General features: G+C 43.4%; 1 protein-coding gene across 1 annotated transcript in view; it reads right to left on the bottom strand.

Annotated features, from left to right (window-relative positions):
* Positions 1–13460: 13460 nt before the first annotated feature.
* LOC109528651 (voltage-dependent calcium channel subunit alpha-2/delta-3) overlaps positions 13461–15271 on the bottom strand; it is a 116036-nt gene continuing 114225 nt past the window's right edge. The window contains exons 36-37 of the mRNA XM_019891529.1: positions 14166–14248; positions 13461–14045 (exon numbers count right to left, since the gene is read on the bottom strand). Coding sequence (XP_019747088.1) covers positions 13953–14045; positions 14166–14248 — 176 coding nt within the window. The 3' untranslated portion in view covers positions 13461–13952. The remainder of the gene's footprint in view (positions 14046–14165; positions 14249–15271) is intronic.

The raw sequence follows: 15271 nt of genomic DNA, 5'->3' as shown, positions 1-15271 counted from the left end.
TATTAACGTGCAGTAAAGATACGATGACAACAAAAACAAAGAACAACTCTCTGTCTTTCTGCTTTGGTCATTATATCAGCCGTCTGGATTTATTGGGTTATTAATTCTGATTTTTTCTGACATGTGAAAAGTGCTCCCGACAGAGGGTACGACCCTCTATTTTGCGTATGAGCGCTCACTAAATAAAGTTGCGGAACATCACTCTATTTACGTTTACGGTCAAATGACAAGCCTCGCCAGTGAAACAAAATTTTGTTTTGGTTTTGACATCTGCATTAAAACATTTGCTCATGTGCAACAGTGCGAACACAAACACATGACTGTATGCCGAGTGTGGATGATTTGGGGTCGCAATGATAAAAATGACTTCATAGTGTTATTTTAAGTGGTCAAAAGTCAGAGGAAACATGTCCAATTGATAAAAACAACAGAAAACAACAAAAACAATGACAACCCTCTTCTTCCTCAGTCCACATTAACTGGGGTGAAAATAAACAGAGACACTTATTTCCGAAAACCATCATGACCATTTAGTCATGCAGTTGTGGAACGGAGAATGTCATTGCCAGTGTTATTATGAAGGATTTCCGTTCATCCAAAAAGGTCGCTCAGCCAGCGTTTGGACACAGAAGAAGACGCATTTGCTCATAATGTTTGAGGGAAAAAAAAATAAAATCAAGAGACCACAAGATATTTTTCCACCCGGCCAATGGTTTGGCCTGGCTTTTTTTTTTCACATGATCGACACTCTGGCAAGTGACAGCCACCATTAAAAACTTGAAATAAGGTGTTTAAATAGGGGTTGTACACTGAGGCCTTTGTGATTAATGAATATACACATGGTGCAGATGGGAAAATGACAGGAGATGCAGGTAATGTCACGCTAGATCCAAGAAACCACAAATCCCTCGGAGGGCAAAAATCCTGTCATGGAATATTTACGCTTCCTAGTTTTCTTCCAGGTGGGGCGTGATTGGCTACGTGTTTGTTTGCCTTGACAAAGACTAAAAACATTTCAACATGCAATGAAAACAAATTATTGTAGGTCTTCCCTGCAACTGACTTAGTTCCAACTACAATACTTGATACATTTTTGTTTTCTTTTTTTTTTTTTTTTTTTTTTTTTGGTTGCTTTGGGGCTGACCGGAGTTTATGGCTTCATGAGTGTGGTTTTGGATGAATCCAGGAACCCGTTAGACCTTGGGGACCATCGAGAGAACTTGATCTGTTTTTACACTATCAAATCGCAAATCCTTTCTCGAACTATCAAACAGAGAGAAATGTAAAAAAAAGAATCCTGCGCTAAAAGTCAAGACCAAGCAAAGACCAAAGAAAAAAAAAAGGAGCCAGAAACCCAAGTTGATCATTTTTGGTGAACTCATTTCCTTCCCCAACGTATCAAGTCCAGGAAATGGTAAGTGACTGTATGTTTCACATTAATATTCACGTCATAATTTAAGTCACATTAAAACATGACCAAAAACCGTCAATCAACACAAATGTGTTGGATGTTGCTCTTAGTTGACCACAATTGTTTGCGGCGCACGTTGCGCAATCTGAGGTTCAAATCAGGGCTACGGAGTTCACGGATGACTTTTGAGAGCTTTCGGCGCACCACTGCCTGCAGCTCCACCATGCGAGCGGGGACTTTTTCCATTAGACTTGGCACAGCACTTCAACGCAAGACATAATTCAGCACTTCGTTGCCATTTTCTGCTTTGGTCCAATGAAATCAAAATGCAGGTGCAGTGAAATGCGATGATTCACTCTTCAACATGATGCATAATTTGACAAATTACAGTTTAGCATGTGGAGCAATAGAAATAATCATTGACTGCGATGTTAATTCGGGTTCTACAGAGACTCCAAATGAAACAATTAAGCAACGCCACTGCATCATACGACAACACAAACTCTTTCCATTGAGTCTTATAACACAGAGTGTATGGAAAGGAATTTTAACGCTGCTGCACTTACGAGATATCTGATGTTTACATCGCGCGACTGTGTGCCGGTATGGAACCTGTTCAAGGTTGCTCAATGATCACTCGCTGACCCGCTCATTGTAGTGCTGCATCGAGGGGCCACCCCTTTGCTGCCATTTTGACATCCAACTCGCATGAAAGCTGAAGGAAGTTTGGATCACGGCCCAGCATCATGACAGGCTGGCCCAGAGCCCGATGCTCCAGTCCCTGGCTGGAGGCCTGCAGGCCTGAGGCTGCAGCATGACAGGGCCCCGCTATCAACACCTGATGAATGTGTTCTGGCTCATGTGTGTGCGTGCGCGCGGACATGCCCGTGAACTAGCTTTGGACGCCCTTATATTTATTGAATTTTAGAGAGATAACTCAGGGAACGGTTGTGATTGGCCAACGCGTCATCCAAAGAAGAGCTTCAAGCGCCATACACACTTATCACATGAGAGCACATTAAACGTGTCGGAACGTGGTCACGCCACAACACAAAAGTTATCTAAAGTTGACGTCTTTGAGATTAAGGAAAACATTATTCGTCAAGAGTCAAGAAGAAGAAGAAGAAGCACGAATATCTCATCCTGAATTCTTTTCGTTTGCCTTCAGTCTGGAGTTCAAAAGGCAGACTTTATACACAGATCAGATTGTCTGGATGGGATCGGCAGATGTTTTGCATCTTCACGTTAAATCGTTGGTCGGTTTGTAATGGCTTAGTTTCCCGATCGATCAATGACGTCGTTGATCGAATCCCTCAAAGAAGACATTACAGCAACCATAATTTCATTGACTCCAGCGACGCTCTGTGCCACCGTTTTTAAGAATTCAAGGTTTCACAGCATATAAAGTTGGATAATTTTTTTTTTGTTTTCAATAATTTTAAATATATATTTTTTATTGATTTATTTTATTTTTTTGGCAGGGAGATGTCAGATCCTACTTCCTCCACACATCGTGTATTCAATGTTCATCAGAATACCTGGGAGAATTTTTAGGGGTTAATTGTTATTTTTTCCAAAAATTCATGTAATAATTGAGGCCCGTTTCAACGAAAGAAAGTTGATAGTGCGTCGAAATTTCCTTGGAGATCTAAAATCAGATGAGTTGAAAAGGTGAATTCGTGATACACTGAAACAAAACTGCACACTGTGAACACACCCTCAGCCCTCCTTTTTTTTATTTTTTTTTATTTCATCCGTACATGTAAAAGAACAGTTAATGCTTGATTTAAGAAGAACTGTAATTGAACAGAATTTCCCTCCTCTTGTACTGCTCAGGCTCATGTTTTTGCAACAATCCAGAACAACCCTCCACACGTGCATCAAAATGGCACAAATAGCTCACTGTCTACAGAAGTGATTCTCCACCCCCCCGAAGTTCAGAAAATGACAGAAGAGGACGTTTTTAGGGGAAGTGTAGAGCATTTTTGGGTCCAGGCCATGTCCATAACATCGGATTCTATTTCATTGCATCGTACCTATTGAGGGAAACGACTCTAAAAATGTGTAGAAAGGGCTGAGTAATCATGGAAAAGAAGGCATGAAATATAACTGCCTCACGCGCGCGTGCATGTGTGTGTGTGTGTGTGTGTGTGTGTGTGTGTGTGTGTGTGTGTCTCCGCTTGAATTTTTGAAACTTTCTTGCAGTAGATGCATGTGTGTTTAACCCACGTGTGTGTTTACGCGAACGTGTTGGATTAAGATATTGAAGCTCTCTGTACAGCGGACTCTGAAGGCGCAGGTGTTTTCAGTCAGACTGTGGTTTCTTAGTCCTTACCCCAAAGGGTTTTAAGAGACTGACGGTCCTTTTAGACTTTTACCTCTGCTCCGGAGCTCCAGAGAGATTAACCCACTGCAACTCACAGAGGCCTTTTAACTGTTCATATACAGCCTTTTTTTTCTTTTTTTTTTTTCTGTAAAATTTGGCGTTCATGTTGCAAGATTTACTGTTTCCCCATGGATGCTATAAAGTCACGGGGCCATCAAATGCTTCCTGCCCTTGCTGTAAAGTTCAGAAAACATAACAGACTTGTCGCAATATTTCAACCGCAGTGCACGCCTTCAACCAGAGATAATTTTGAGCAAAGAGAAGAAAACGCTGTTACAGACATGGGAGGAGAATGCGGTTCTCCTGTCCACTTGTAATATATGGCTGCTCTGCAGAGCCTTTGGCCTTAAGACAACACAAATCGCTCTCCTACATGGACACAAGCATGTATACCCACAACCACAAGTGTGTAGCATGTAGACAGACACGCCTCGCATGGGCAGAGACTAATGTGAGCCGATGAACCCGACAAGCAAGAAGAAAGACCTTTTAAAAGCACTCGAGGTGAAGCTCACTAAGATTGATAGAAAATAAGAGTGATTTGCTTGAAGACATCAGATGCATAATGCGATTTTTGGTGTAAGACTTTAATCGAACATTGCTGATGGTGTAGTGCACAGATGTCAAACTCAAGGCCCGGGGGGCCAGATCTGGCCCGCCACATCATTTTATGTGGCCCTCCAAAGTAAATTATGTCCATCCACTTCATGTTTCTTGCTGAAATACCAAAATTGCAAACTGTCTTCACTTCTAAAAATGTTGAGATATTGCAAGCATTTTTGTTCCCAACACCCCTTTTTAAAATAAATAATATTTGGGGAAAAAAAATGTTTTTATTGGCCTCTGATTTCAAAACTAGTTATTCACCAATTTGTCATGTAGCCTACACGTAATATGAGACAGTTCTACATGAATTTGGGTTCATAGTTGTAACGGCCCTCCGTAGGAAACCATAGCTATGATGTGGCCTGTGACAAAAATGAGTTTGTCACCCCTGGCGTAGTGGTACACTTGCTGGACTTGTGTGCAGGCAGCGTGGGATCGGTTCTCAATCAGTGACTGTGTGGATGTGGGTGTGAATGGTCGTTTGTCTCCACATATACCCTGCGACTGACTGGCGACCAGTTCAGGATGTAGTCTGCCTTCCGCCCAAAGTCATCTGGGATAGGCTCCAGCGACTCCCCGCGACCCTGTTCAGAATAAGCGGTCTTCAAGATGGATGGATGGATGGACTTTAATCGAATAATTCAGCAGCGTATGGCCACTGCCAGGCTGATTTAAATGGAATGTATGTGCTGAAGATTTCAAACGTTAATTGATGTACAAAAAAGCAGCATTATCAGACAGGTCTTTTTAAGACAATTCTCGTGATGTAAGTAGGGAGGCATACGGGAACCGGATGCCTGAGCCACCTCATCTGGCTCCTCTCAATGTGGAGGAGCAGCGGCTCAACTCTGAGTCCCTCCCGGATGACCGAGCTTTCTCTCCCTCTCTCTAAGGGAGAGCGGAGCAAACTCATTTGGGCCACTTGTATCCGGGATCTTGTTCTTTCGGCAAAGGATTAATTCCCAGTGAGGGTTGGACTCCGCCAAGGCTGCCATTTGTTACCGATTCTGTTCATAACTTTTATAGACAGAATTTCTAGGTGCATCCGAGGCGTTGAGGGGGTCTGGTTTGGTGGCCTCTGTATTACATCCCTGCTTTTTGCAGATGATGTGGGACTGTTGGCTTTTCAAGCTGTGATCTCCAACCCTCAATGGAGCAATTCGCAACTGAGTGTGAAGCGTTGGGGATGAAAATCAGGACCTCCGAATCTTGAGATCATGGTCCTCAGTCGGAAAAGGGTGGAGTGCCCTCTCCCGGTCAGAGATGCTGCCCCAAGGGGAGGAGTTTAAGTATCGTGGGGTCCTGTTCATGACTGAGGGCGGGACGGGGCGAGAGATCATCAGGCAGATTGTCTGCTGTGATGCGGACTCTGGATTGTTTTGTGGTGAAGGTGGAGCTGAGCCGAAAAGCAAAGCTCTCTCTTGACTGGTCAATCTATGTTCCTCCCGTCACTTCATCACTTCTGCTTCCCTTTGGTCACTTGCCATGATATCATATGGACCTATGACAGCATGCGTGTAAAAAGTTCCATGTTGTAGTGTGAAGTTTGTGAGCATTCAAAATTTTAAGAGCTGGGGTTTTTTTTTCAATTCAAAGAATTGTTCATCTTTCTGTGTACAGTATATCACACCAAGTGTGCTATGCAAATCTCCCAGTATGATGATGGCAATCTTTTTCTGTGGTTTGGGTGTGGTGGAAGGATTCTTCATCTGAGGCAGTTTTCTTCATTATAAATCCCCTCTGTCTGTGTGTGTCTTCTACATGCACATAAGCATAGCTTTAGAGCTGTGTTTGTATTTCAAAAAGAATCAAATTGGCTTCCAGTCATTTCCTGGCGACTTGCCCTAACCACAAATTGCCCGAGGTAAACCTTCAGTTAACCTAAATGCTAATTAAACCCTACACAAAGCTTCACGTTTGGATTTATAGTTCAAGACTGTTGATTTATCAGATTCACAAGTGAACATTAAGATGAATATCAATTATATATGACTGCTTTCGCAATCTCCGTCTCTATTTCTGGCTTTTTCTCATACCTAAGGCTTTCTGTTTCGGTTGTAGAACAGAGTGTGAGTTTGTGGTCATTTTCCTGACCTAAAAATGACAAATACAACCTGCAGATTACACACCTCATTAAAAATAGACCTAAGGAGACTTCCCCCGCCCCCCGCCCCCAGACTTGCAATCAAACACAGAAGACAAAAAAAAAAATAATAACACGGCATAACTTTAAAACCTTGGCAGCCCTGACGATTTTAATTACAACCTGACTATGAACTGTAGAGTAGCAAGTGCTACACAAATGAGACAGCTAATTAACTGGCTCCACCGGCCTCCCGGCAGACTCGGAAGGCAAATGGCATCACGAGCAACTTCTCTGTGAATCACACGTCGGTGACCAACATTAGTCTGCTCCGATGTCACGTCCCCAAAATGCTGCCGCCAGTTATGCCGAGAGAGAGCAGGGTAGAAACACACATGTGCCTGCACCGTACATATGAAGGTGTAACTTACTAATGAACGCGCACAACGCACAGCAGTGTATTGTCTGCAAACAAGTGCTGTGCGCGTGTTGTATGCGCAGGTAGATTAAAATGAAATAGAGAAGGAGAACATGCACAGCTGTGGTGGACGTCACCTCTGGCTCACTCAGCAGTCAAAAAGGTAATGACGGTTGAAAGAGGGGAGAGATAGGGGGAAGCAGGGGGCACGGCGGTCTATAAATGTCACACTGCAGTGGTGAGTTAAACCTCAGCCTTGCAGAGTGTCATGATTGGCTCAATCCCAGTCGTACATGGGATGTTTGTGTAAGCTAATGCGCACGCATGCACACGACCACGCATGCGCCATACGGAAAGAAGACAATTGCCTCTCCTAATACATTTGAACAAGATATGGGTAGTGTAGTGAGTGCACGTGCCATCATAAAGAAACACATGTACATACGTGCATGCTAATGTGCCAAAATATTTAGTGCTGTCCGCACCGACCTCATAGAAGATTGGCTGCGGCAGCTCTCCAGCTGAGGTATAATGATACAAATCAAACATGACACATGGACATGAACCCACACACAGCCGTGCATGCACAAATAGACTTTTATAAAAACAGAACATAACCACAGTAAGGCCAGAAAGACCAAAAACAACCCAACATCCATGATCACAGGTTGGGATTTCCATCTTCAAACACACTATGGGCTTCGGCCTAAGATACCGCTGAAATGTACGTGCGTGGTGCGTGATCCTAAAGCTGTGCTGAATCCATCAAGGTGACCTGGAGACAAACAAGGGCCACAGGGCAAAATAATATGAGCAATTATACTGTGATGAAAACATTATCTGTTGCTGTTTAATCCATTGCCTCCCAGAACTCCCAGCTTAGCTTTTACCTCTTGCCCAACTGAACTCCCGGCTTAGTTTTTACTTCTTGCCTTGCCGCCCCTCTCGATTCCTATGAGCCTTTCTGTTTTGCAAGCCTGTGCTCTAAATCACGGCCGATATGCAATTGAGTGGCAGAGGCAGCATATACAAAGCGGTCTGCTTGGTCTCCACTTGCTGTTTGAGCAAGCCGATGTGTTTGGCCACTCCTGGCCGTTGTTCAGCTCATTAACCCAAACAAGGCTGTTTCGACGTGACAAGCATACATTTCAACTATAAAGACGGGATGGACTTTATCCAGAGGCGATTGCTCTAAGACTGCAAGGGAAGCTCAGCTTCCCCTAAAATGTCCAAAAATAAGTGATCAAATAAATGTGTGTACGTATAACTGTGTGTACATGTCATTGACTAAATAGGCGCTACAACGCGCTCAACTTTTGTTCCGAATCGGCTTCTTATTCCTGTTTACGACGCGACTCTCTTCTCATTCATTCCCACAGCTTCACTGTGCTTTAAACTGTGTGGACGCTGAGCATCGACCGCGCGGACGCTGGGCGTCGAGAGAGTTCATTGTAGGTTGTCCCAATGCATTGAAACGAGACGAGTCATTGGATAAATGCTGGTTTTGTCCCGCCCATCGGACGCTCAGCGTCTCTGGGAGTCTATGTACAGTAGGCGTTTATCGGCAGGACCGGACGCTCAGCTTTTCTGCATGATGATTGGATGATCAGTCTGAGGCTGAATCTCTTTTTGATTGACAGCGAATTGAGCCAATCACCGACCTTATGGTGAAGGCATCCTTTTCATTTTTTTGAAAAGGAACGGAGAGGAGAATTCACGTACAGTGTATAATAAATAAACGGACAGATTTTATGATGTAGGCCGAAATTGAGCTTCCCCTCCTTGACAGACCAGCATCCGCCACTGACTTTATCCATGTTGAAAAGGTCCTTTTGCTTGTTTGCACAAACATCGAAGGGAATGCAAAACAACGGCTGTGCTGGATTTGATTTGTCAGTGTTTGGCTGATGAGAACAGAATTCATATGAACCAAGCATTTCTTCATTTGACAGATCTTTTCTTGCACTGCAGATGACTGGAGCACCGCATGTTCTGTCTGAGTCTGGTTTTGTTTTCCTGGCAGTTGGCTCTTACCAATGTTTTCTCTTGTCCCCATAAGGGGGTGCGCTGAGCTGGATGCAGTGGACAAGAAGGCAACTTGCGAGCTTATTGGTAATCAGCTTCCAGTATTTAGCTCAGTGCCCACACCAGGAAGATGGCAGATTGTTCCTCTTGTTTCTTTGTATGAGGTGATTGATTGTTCTTTGCATCCTGTCTCATTCCTGGTTATGATTTACTCCTAGTTAGACATTTTTTGTGGGGCTTCTGCTTTTCTGTAAGCTTTTCATGTCTTCCTGGTGACTATCGTAACACCCTCTTCACATCACCATGAACAACTTATTTTCCATTTCCACTCCTTTTGAAGGTCAGGTTTTTTTTGTTTGTTTTGTTTTCACCAAAAGTTTTCGTTGTCCTCCGGGTGGCATTAAAGGCAAGTTCCCGGCAGTAATGTTCACGGGAGTGAGTCTATGTACAGGGCAGCGCCACAATAAAAGCCCACCGACCGAAGGTGGATGTCATCCGCAACAGGTAAATGAGAGAAAGTGGAACAGAATAACAACAGCATGGCAGAGTCATTTGCCTGAGCCCTCAGGATGGAAGCTGATGAGAGGTAGTTGGGTAGTTAAGGGAGCTAGCGAGCTAGATGATGTGAAAATTGGGTGGTGATGGTTCTACCCAGTGAAAGTTAACTGCAGTGAGATAGGTGAAAAAATCCATTACACTTTTGGCCATGGTACAACAAATGCTAGCAAAAGGAAACCACTAAAGACTAAAACAAAACATTCTGATTGAGAAACTGCAGCCAAAATGCGCCAGCATGTTCTCTTTCCCGTTCTGATAAATGTTAATAAAGACTTGACTTACTTTGCACTACAAAAATTCTGCTTTGAGGTCGACCTATCACGCACCTTAACTAGTATCCTTAACCCTTTCATGCACCAATAATGATAACCTTTAACCCGATAAACTGTCTAAAAGTAGCCACAAATTTTGCTGCATGCTGCAGCCATGTCAGGGACTCTTTTTGTATGGTATTGGCAAACGTGGCGTCCCTCCTTTGACAACAACAACACCTCCAAGTTCATATTAGACTTTGGATTTTTGTGTGTGTGTGTGTGTGTGTGTGTGTGTGTGTGTGTGTGTGTGTCTGCATGCTCATTATTGCAACTGCAGCCAACGAGTGTGATGGATGTGGACAGAGAAATAAGGATTAGGTAAAAGAGGACAGAGGAGAAAGGCGCTGTCAAAGATGCTTAGAGGCAAAGGGATAAAAGCCAAATCTCCCATGTCAACAAAAAATGCATTGCATGACAATTATGCTGCGTAATGCACAATCCACAAAATGCCTAATAGCCAGCAAAGAAAGACAAGATGCGAAAAAAAGTCAATGAAAAAAATAAAGAAAAAGAAAAATAATGTCACAAGAGGTGTCATCATTATATGTGGTAACAGTGAGGCTTTAAAAGGCAAGTCACCAAGTGAAATGCCGACAGAATCTCGTGTGTGTTTCCCTGCTTGCCTTCACCATAGCGTGTTGTGGCTGCCAAGCCTGTGTGTGGTCCTGTGTGGTTCAGCTTCTCAGAATCATTTAATAATAATAATAATAATAATACATTACATTTATAAGCGCCTTTCAAAACACTCAAGGACACTTTACAATCAAAACAAGAACAATAAAACCACAGATAAAATTATAAATAATAAAAGGAGAGATGAATTTAAACTGAATTTAGCGAGACACCCAGAGGAGGTGATGACCCTGGAGCCATCGAGGTGGAAGCCCCGACGAGATCCACGGCGGATGCACCTCCAGGAAGGACGAGGAGTGACGCCCGGGAAACGGTGCAGCGCAGGCGGGGAGCCCGACCACCGGAAGCGGAGCCCAAGAAGCCCCGCCACTGAGCACCGCAGCAGTCCCCCCACGGGCAGACGGAGGAGCGACAGGACGGTCCACAGCAGCGTAGCCCAGACACAGGCCCCGTCGACCCCCACCACGGGGCGCAGAGGGGCGGAGAAGGCACGGAGCACCGTCCGACAGCCGAACAGGCAGGACGCCGCGACAGCGCGACCGAGGACAACCGTGCGACGACCGACGGTCCAAAACCACAACGAATTGCGACAGGAGATGAGGGTTTCTCCCATGACGAGAGTAAACCGTAAAAAAAAAAAAAAAAAAAAAAAATCTCTCTGTGGCCCTCAATCAATCATGTACCTGAAACTGATACTTGAGTAAAAGTACAAGTACCTTAACTGAAAATAACTTTGGCAGCGGTGAATCACCTTTACTTGGGTAAAAGTAAAGTATCTGAAATGTACTTAACTGTTAAAAGTTCTTTTCACACATTAAATGTACTTAAAACATTTCAGAAAGTGGCTAGACATTTGACTATGGTTGTATTTATTTGTAATGTTGTGTTTACATCTTTAGCTAAACTGAAAGGTGCAGCTATTTAACAACACTAATTAAGTAAAATAAATAAGTTTACTTTCGTGGTGTAGTTTTGTGACTTGGCTAATGAGTGAAGTCAGCTCCTAGCACGCATCAATCACATTCGCACAAGCTCACGATTCTTTCAAAGAACATTGAAATTTTGACTTCATATATTAATTTAACCTACCAGGTTGGATCGGGAGTCTTCAAATTCCAATAATATTTCTCACTTTAGGTTGCCGTTTGAAGCAGTTCATCAAATGTATGGAAATCATTTCCGTGTAAGTATATGAAAGCGTGAACATCGATGTCATTTGATTCAACTACAATGCTTAAAATATTCATTTGATGTAGTCAAGATAACGGACAAATAGTTTTGTTGATGAATGTGCATGGGCCCGTTTGAGGATTTGTCTCGTGATCAGTGACTCGTGTCAAGGAGCTGCAAAAAGCAGTGTACCGTATACCAGGAATGCGGCTTCGAAACCACAACATACATTCTGAAATGTTTGGGGTTTTTTTGCTTTTAATGGACATTTTCTGGGTGTGGCTGTCTCGGCCACAGACTTATGAGCCGAGACAGTTCTGTCAAGATAAATATATGTACAGTATACATTATACAACGCTGCACTCAAGGTTAGGAGCGAGGCAGTGTAGCACTAGCTTTGAGTCTGTTGTAAATCTCTTCAAATATGCATTGTATACCCCATCAAACACATTTTAAAAGAGCCATCAGTGATTGCCGATGTCACACATGTTCTTCTCGATGAATGAACAATCATTTACAGATACAACTCGAGTCCAAAGGCAGCCTAAAAATATAAGCTCATATAAACTCGATACTTTCCCCTACTTTACTTTCTTATGTCCAAAAACTTGCTGTCCTATTTGCTGGGAGATTGGTGAGATTCTCACCAAAATATAAAGAATATGTTCTCATACTAGCATAAAGGAAAAAGAGCGCTAAACATTTATCACTTACTCAATCGGAGGGCGGCAGCGGGGCTGCAACTGTGGCGGATCCCCAGGGAGTCGATTGCTTTCCATGAGTCTGCCTTCACGCCGATGGTGTGTCGCAACACACTTTCGTCAAACTCATCTGGCAACCAGGAAGGAATCACAGACCGGATTCGATGTGTGTTGACCCCAAAGAGCTCTCAGCCCATTATAGAGTGATAAATGACCTAGCAGCGAGACAGGGAGTCTTTGGAGCATTGAAAGAGGAAGAACAGGATGAACTGGGAGTGATTACAGTCACATAGCTCTGCTCAAGGGACACAACTGTTGAAACAGTACAAGAAAGATCAGACTTGAGCAGTGAGCTTTACTTTGTCAAACTAGGGTGGCCCTCAGAGGCGACTGGGTCAGAGGTGCCAAGGAAAGAGGGAGATGAAGCATGTGGTCATGGGGACCTTCAAGTTGACAGCCACGGATGAGGCGCCTGGGATACTCTCGCCGAAATTCTGCGGTTTATTATTTCTTGCACTCCTTTGTTTGCACAAACACGATACGATTGATCCAACATGCCACAAAGTCCTTTTGCATGCATGTACGCATATGGCCTGAAAATCAATATCTCGCCATTGTTTGTGTCGAGTTGTTGAGCATTTGCAGATGTGTGTTGCTGTTGAATTCAATGGCTTTTATGTGTCTCTTGGTCGATGAAAGAGTTCTTGGTCAAAGGTGTACAGTGAGGACAGAAGGGCAAAACAACAGATGGACACACACATACCCCCCCCACCACACATACACACACGCACTCGCACAATTGCCACATTCCCATTGATATGCAGACCAAAATTGGAAGAACAAAGAAAGCAAAACATGTAAAACCTCAAATCTGTCTGCAATTTGGTAATTCAAACTCAATATAAAACCTCTTCATTCCCTTTTGTACATGGCTTTATTTAAAAAAAAAAAGTACACCAAAGGACTAATATCAATGAACAAGGCAAAGCTTAAATTTTAACAACTACTCACATCAGAGGACTCAAAATGTGGTTGTCACAGTTTATGGGTACGACTGGTAAGTTATATTTTAAACCTTTTAGTCATGTTTACTGTACAGATGTAACATAAATTTTATAACAAAAACAGAGAATTGTACTTTATGTATATATTTTGCAAAATGAGGGGCAATTCAACATTTTTTTTTTCTTTTTTTGAACCCCGGCCACTAATAGTCATTTCAGCTGCATTGTTTTTTAAATCTTCGGAATGATAATTGCCCGTGAAAAGTCGGTACCACAGGAAAGTGCACCAGTCTTGCTGCTAATGGGTGGTCCGTGGCTTGAATGCTCACTTCGGAGTGTCAGCGAGGCCACTTTGTCATCGACCTCAAATCTGAACAACAGCAAAGCTCTTGTGCATGTGATATTGCTATAGCACCTGACTGATCACACGACATTAGAGCTCTCAGTCCTTTCATGAATATTTGTTGTCAGCTAACTCAGGAAAATGGCCTTTAACGGTGGTGAAAGGGGCTAGAACTGGAACTTTGGGAGTTTTTTTTTTTCCTTTTCTTCAGGTTGTTTCTTTTGTGTAATTTCTTTGTGATCGTTTTACATGCCAAGTCGATTCGACACAGAAAAGATGCACAGATGCAGCCAGCTCTGGTCACCTGGGGAAGAGCGCCAGGAGGATGAAGAGCAGCGTTGCAGAAAAAGATGGTGTGAGAGTGTGAGCTCCTCCACACTCCATTGAGTTCTCCTGCAGAAAGAAGTGGGCCAAACATGATGATGTAGAACAGATATGGAACATTGAATACAACCCGCGTGCTGGCTCAGCTGAGACTACAAGATACAGACAATTCAAAGAGCAAGCACATACCTCAGGGTGGAACGGGTGACATGTATCTGGGCGCCTCCTATCCTTTTGCGTCTTCAGTCTCTCACACTTCAGAGATTCGTTATGTGAGGGGAAAGTTAAGGCGGCTAAGAGTCACGATTAAATGCATACAAGGTGTCCCAAAAGTCACAATGCACTTCAATTTCCCTCTTTAGTTCTTGCTGTCATTCGGACAGGCATGAGGCTAACAACCTTTGACATCTTCGGCTATTCAGATTTTCCAAGCATATTATTCCCTTGCCCATGGCGCACCATTTAACATTGGCGTTCCAAAACTGCCGCCTGGCAAAAAGTTTTTTTTTTTTTGCGGCTGTTACACCGCTTTAACACGAAGTACAATTCATGCTATCCGAGGCAAAACAGAATCTGCTCTTCACAAACCGTGCAGCGGAAGGCCAGCACCACTGATGAAAACAGAACTCCAAGAGCAGGCATTCGCAAAAGCCAGGAAAAGTGGAATCAAAGTTCTCCAGTGTACCTCAACATCAACCAAAACTTGATACTGAGAGAAATAAAGATTGAGTTACTTCAAAAGTTTTTAAGATGGAGATTATCATAATGAACAACCCGAAGTCGGTAGGGGTAAAGCTTGATCACGATCCGAAGAATCCACTGAATCAAACTTTTGTGGATGGTGGGGGAAGTAGCAGGCCTTTAGCTGTGTTTTGAGAAACTCAGTGAAAATGGTATGACACGTCGGAGGCAGTGTGACAGCTAAAAAGTCAGCCTGGGGTTGAATTTTACTCAGGGACAGAAAAACATCTTGCCACCAAAATTCACATTCACATGCACATCTCCATTTCTGCCCACTTCAACCTCTGAACATATCAAATCAATCGCCACAGTAATGAATGAATTCCTTTTTTCTTTGATCAAAGTGAGATGTGAATTCACTTGAACGGAATGTTGACGGATAACGTTAGTTTGTCCATCGTTGGCGTGTCGGCGCTACTACTGCCAAAGTGGCTGCGAAAACATCCAGAAACAGGTGCGTGACATCTGGAGCTCCATTACTGATCGTCTCGTGTCAGTCTGAATGATGCAGTTTCATCTCAAGAATGTGATGTGACCCAGAGCCCAGTGCTTTT

This window comes from Hippocampus comes, unplaced genomic scaffold (genome assembly GCF_001891065.2).
Source record: "Hippocampus comes isolate QL1 unplaced genomic scaffold, H_comes_QL1_v1.1 scaffold174, whole genome shotgun sequence".
Lineage (NCBI taxonomy): Eukaryota > Metazoa > Chordata > Actinopteri > Syngnathiformes > Syngnathidae > Hippocampus > Hippocampus comes.
This window is presented reverse-complemented; position numbering and strand designations above follow the sequence as displayed.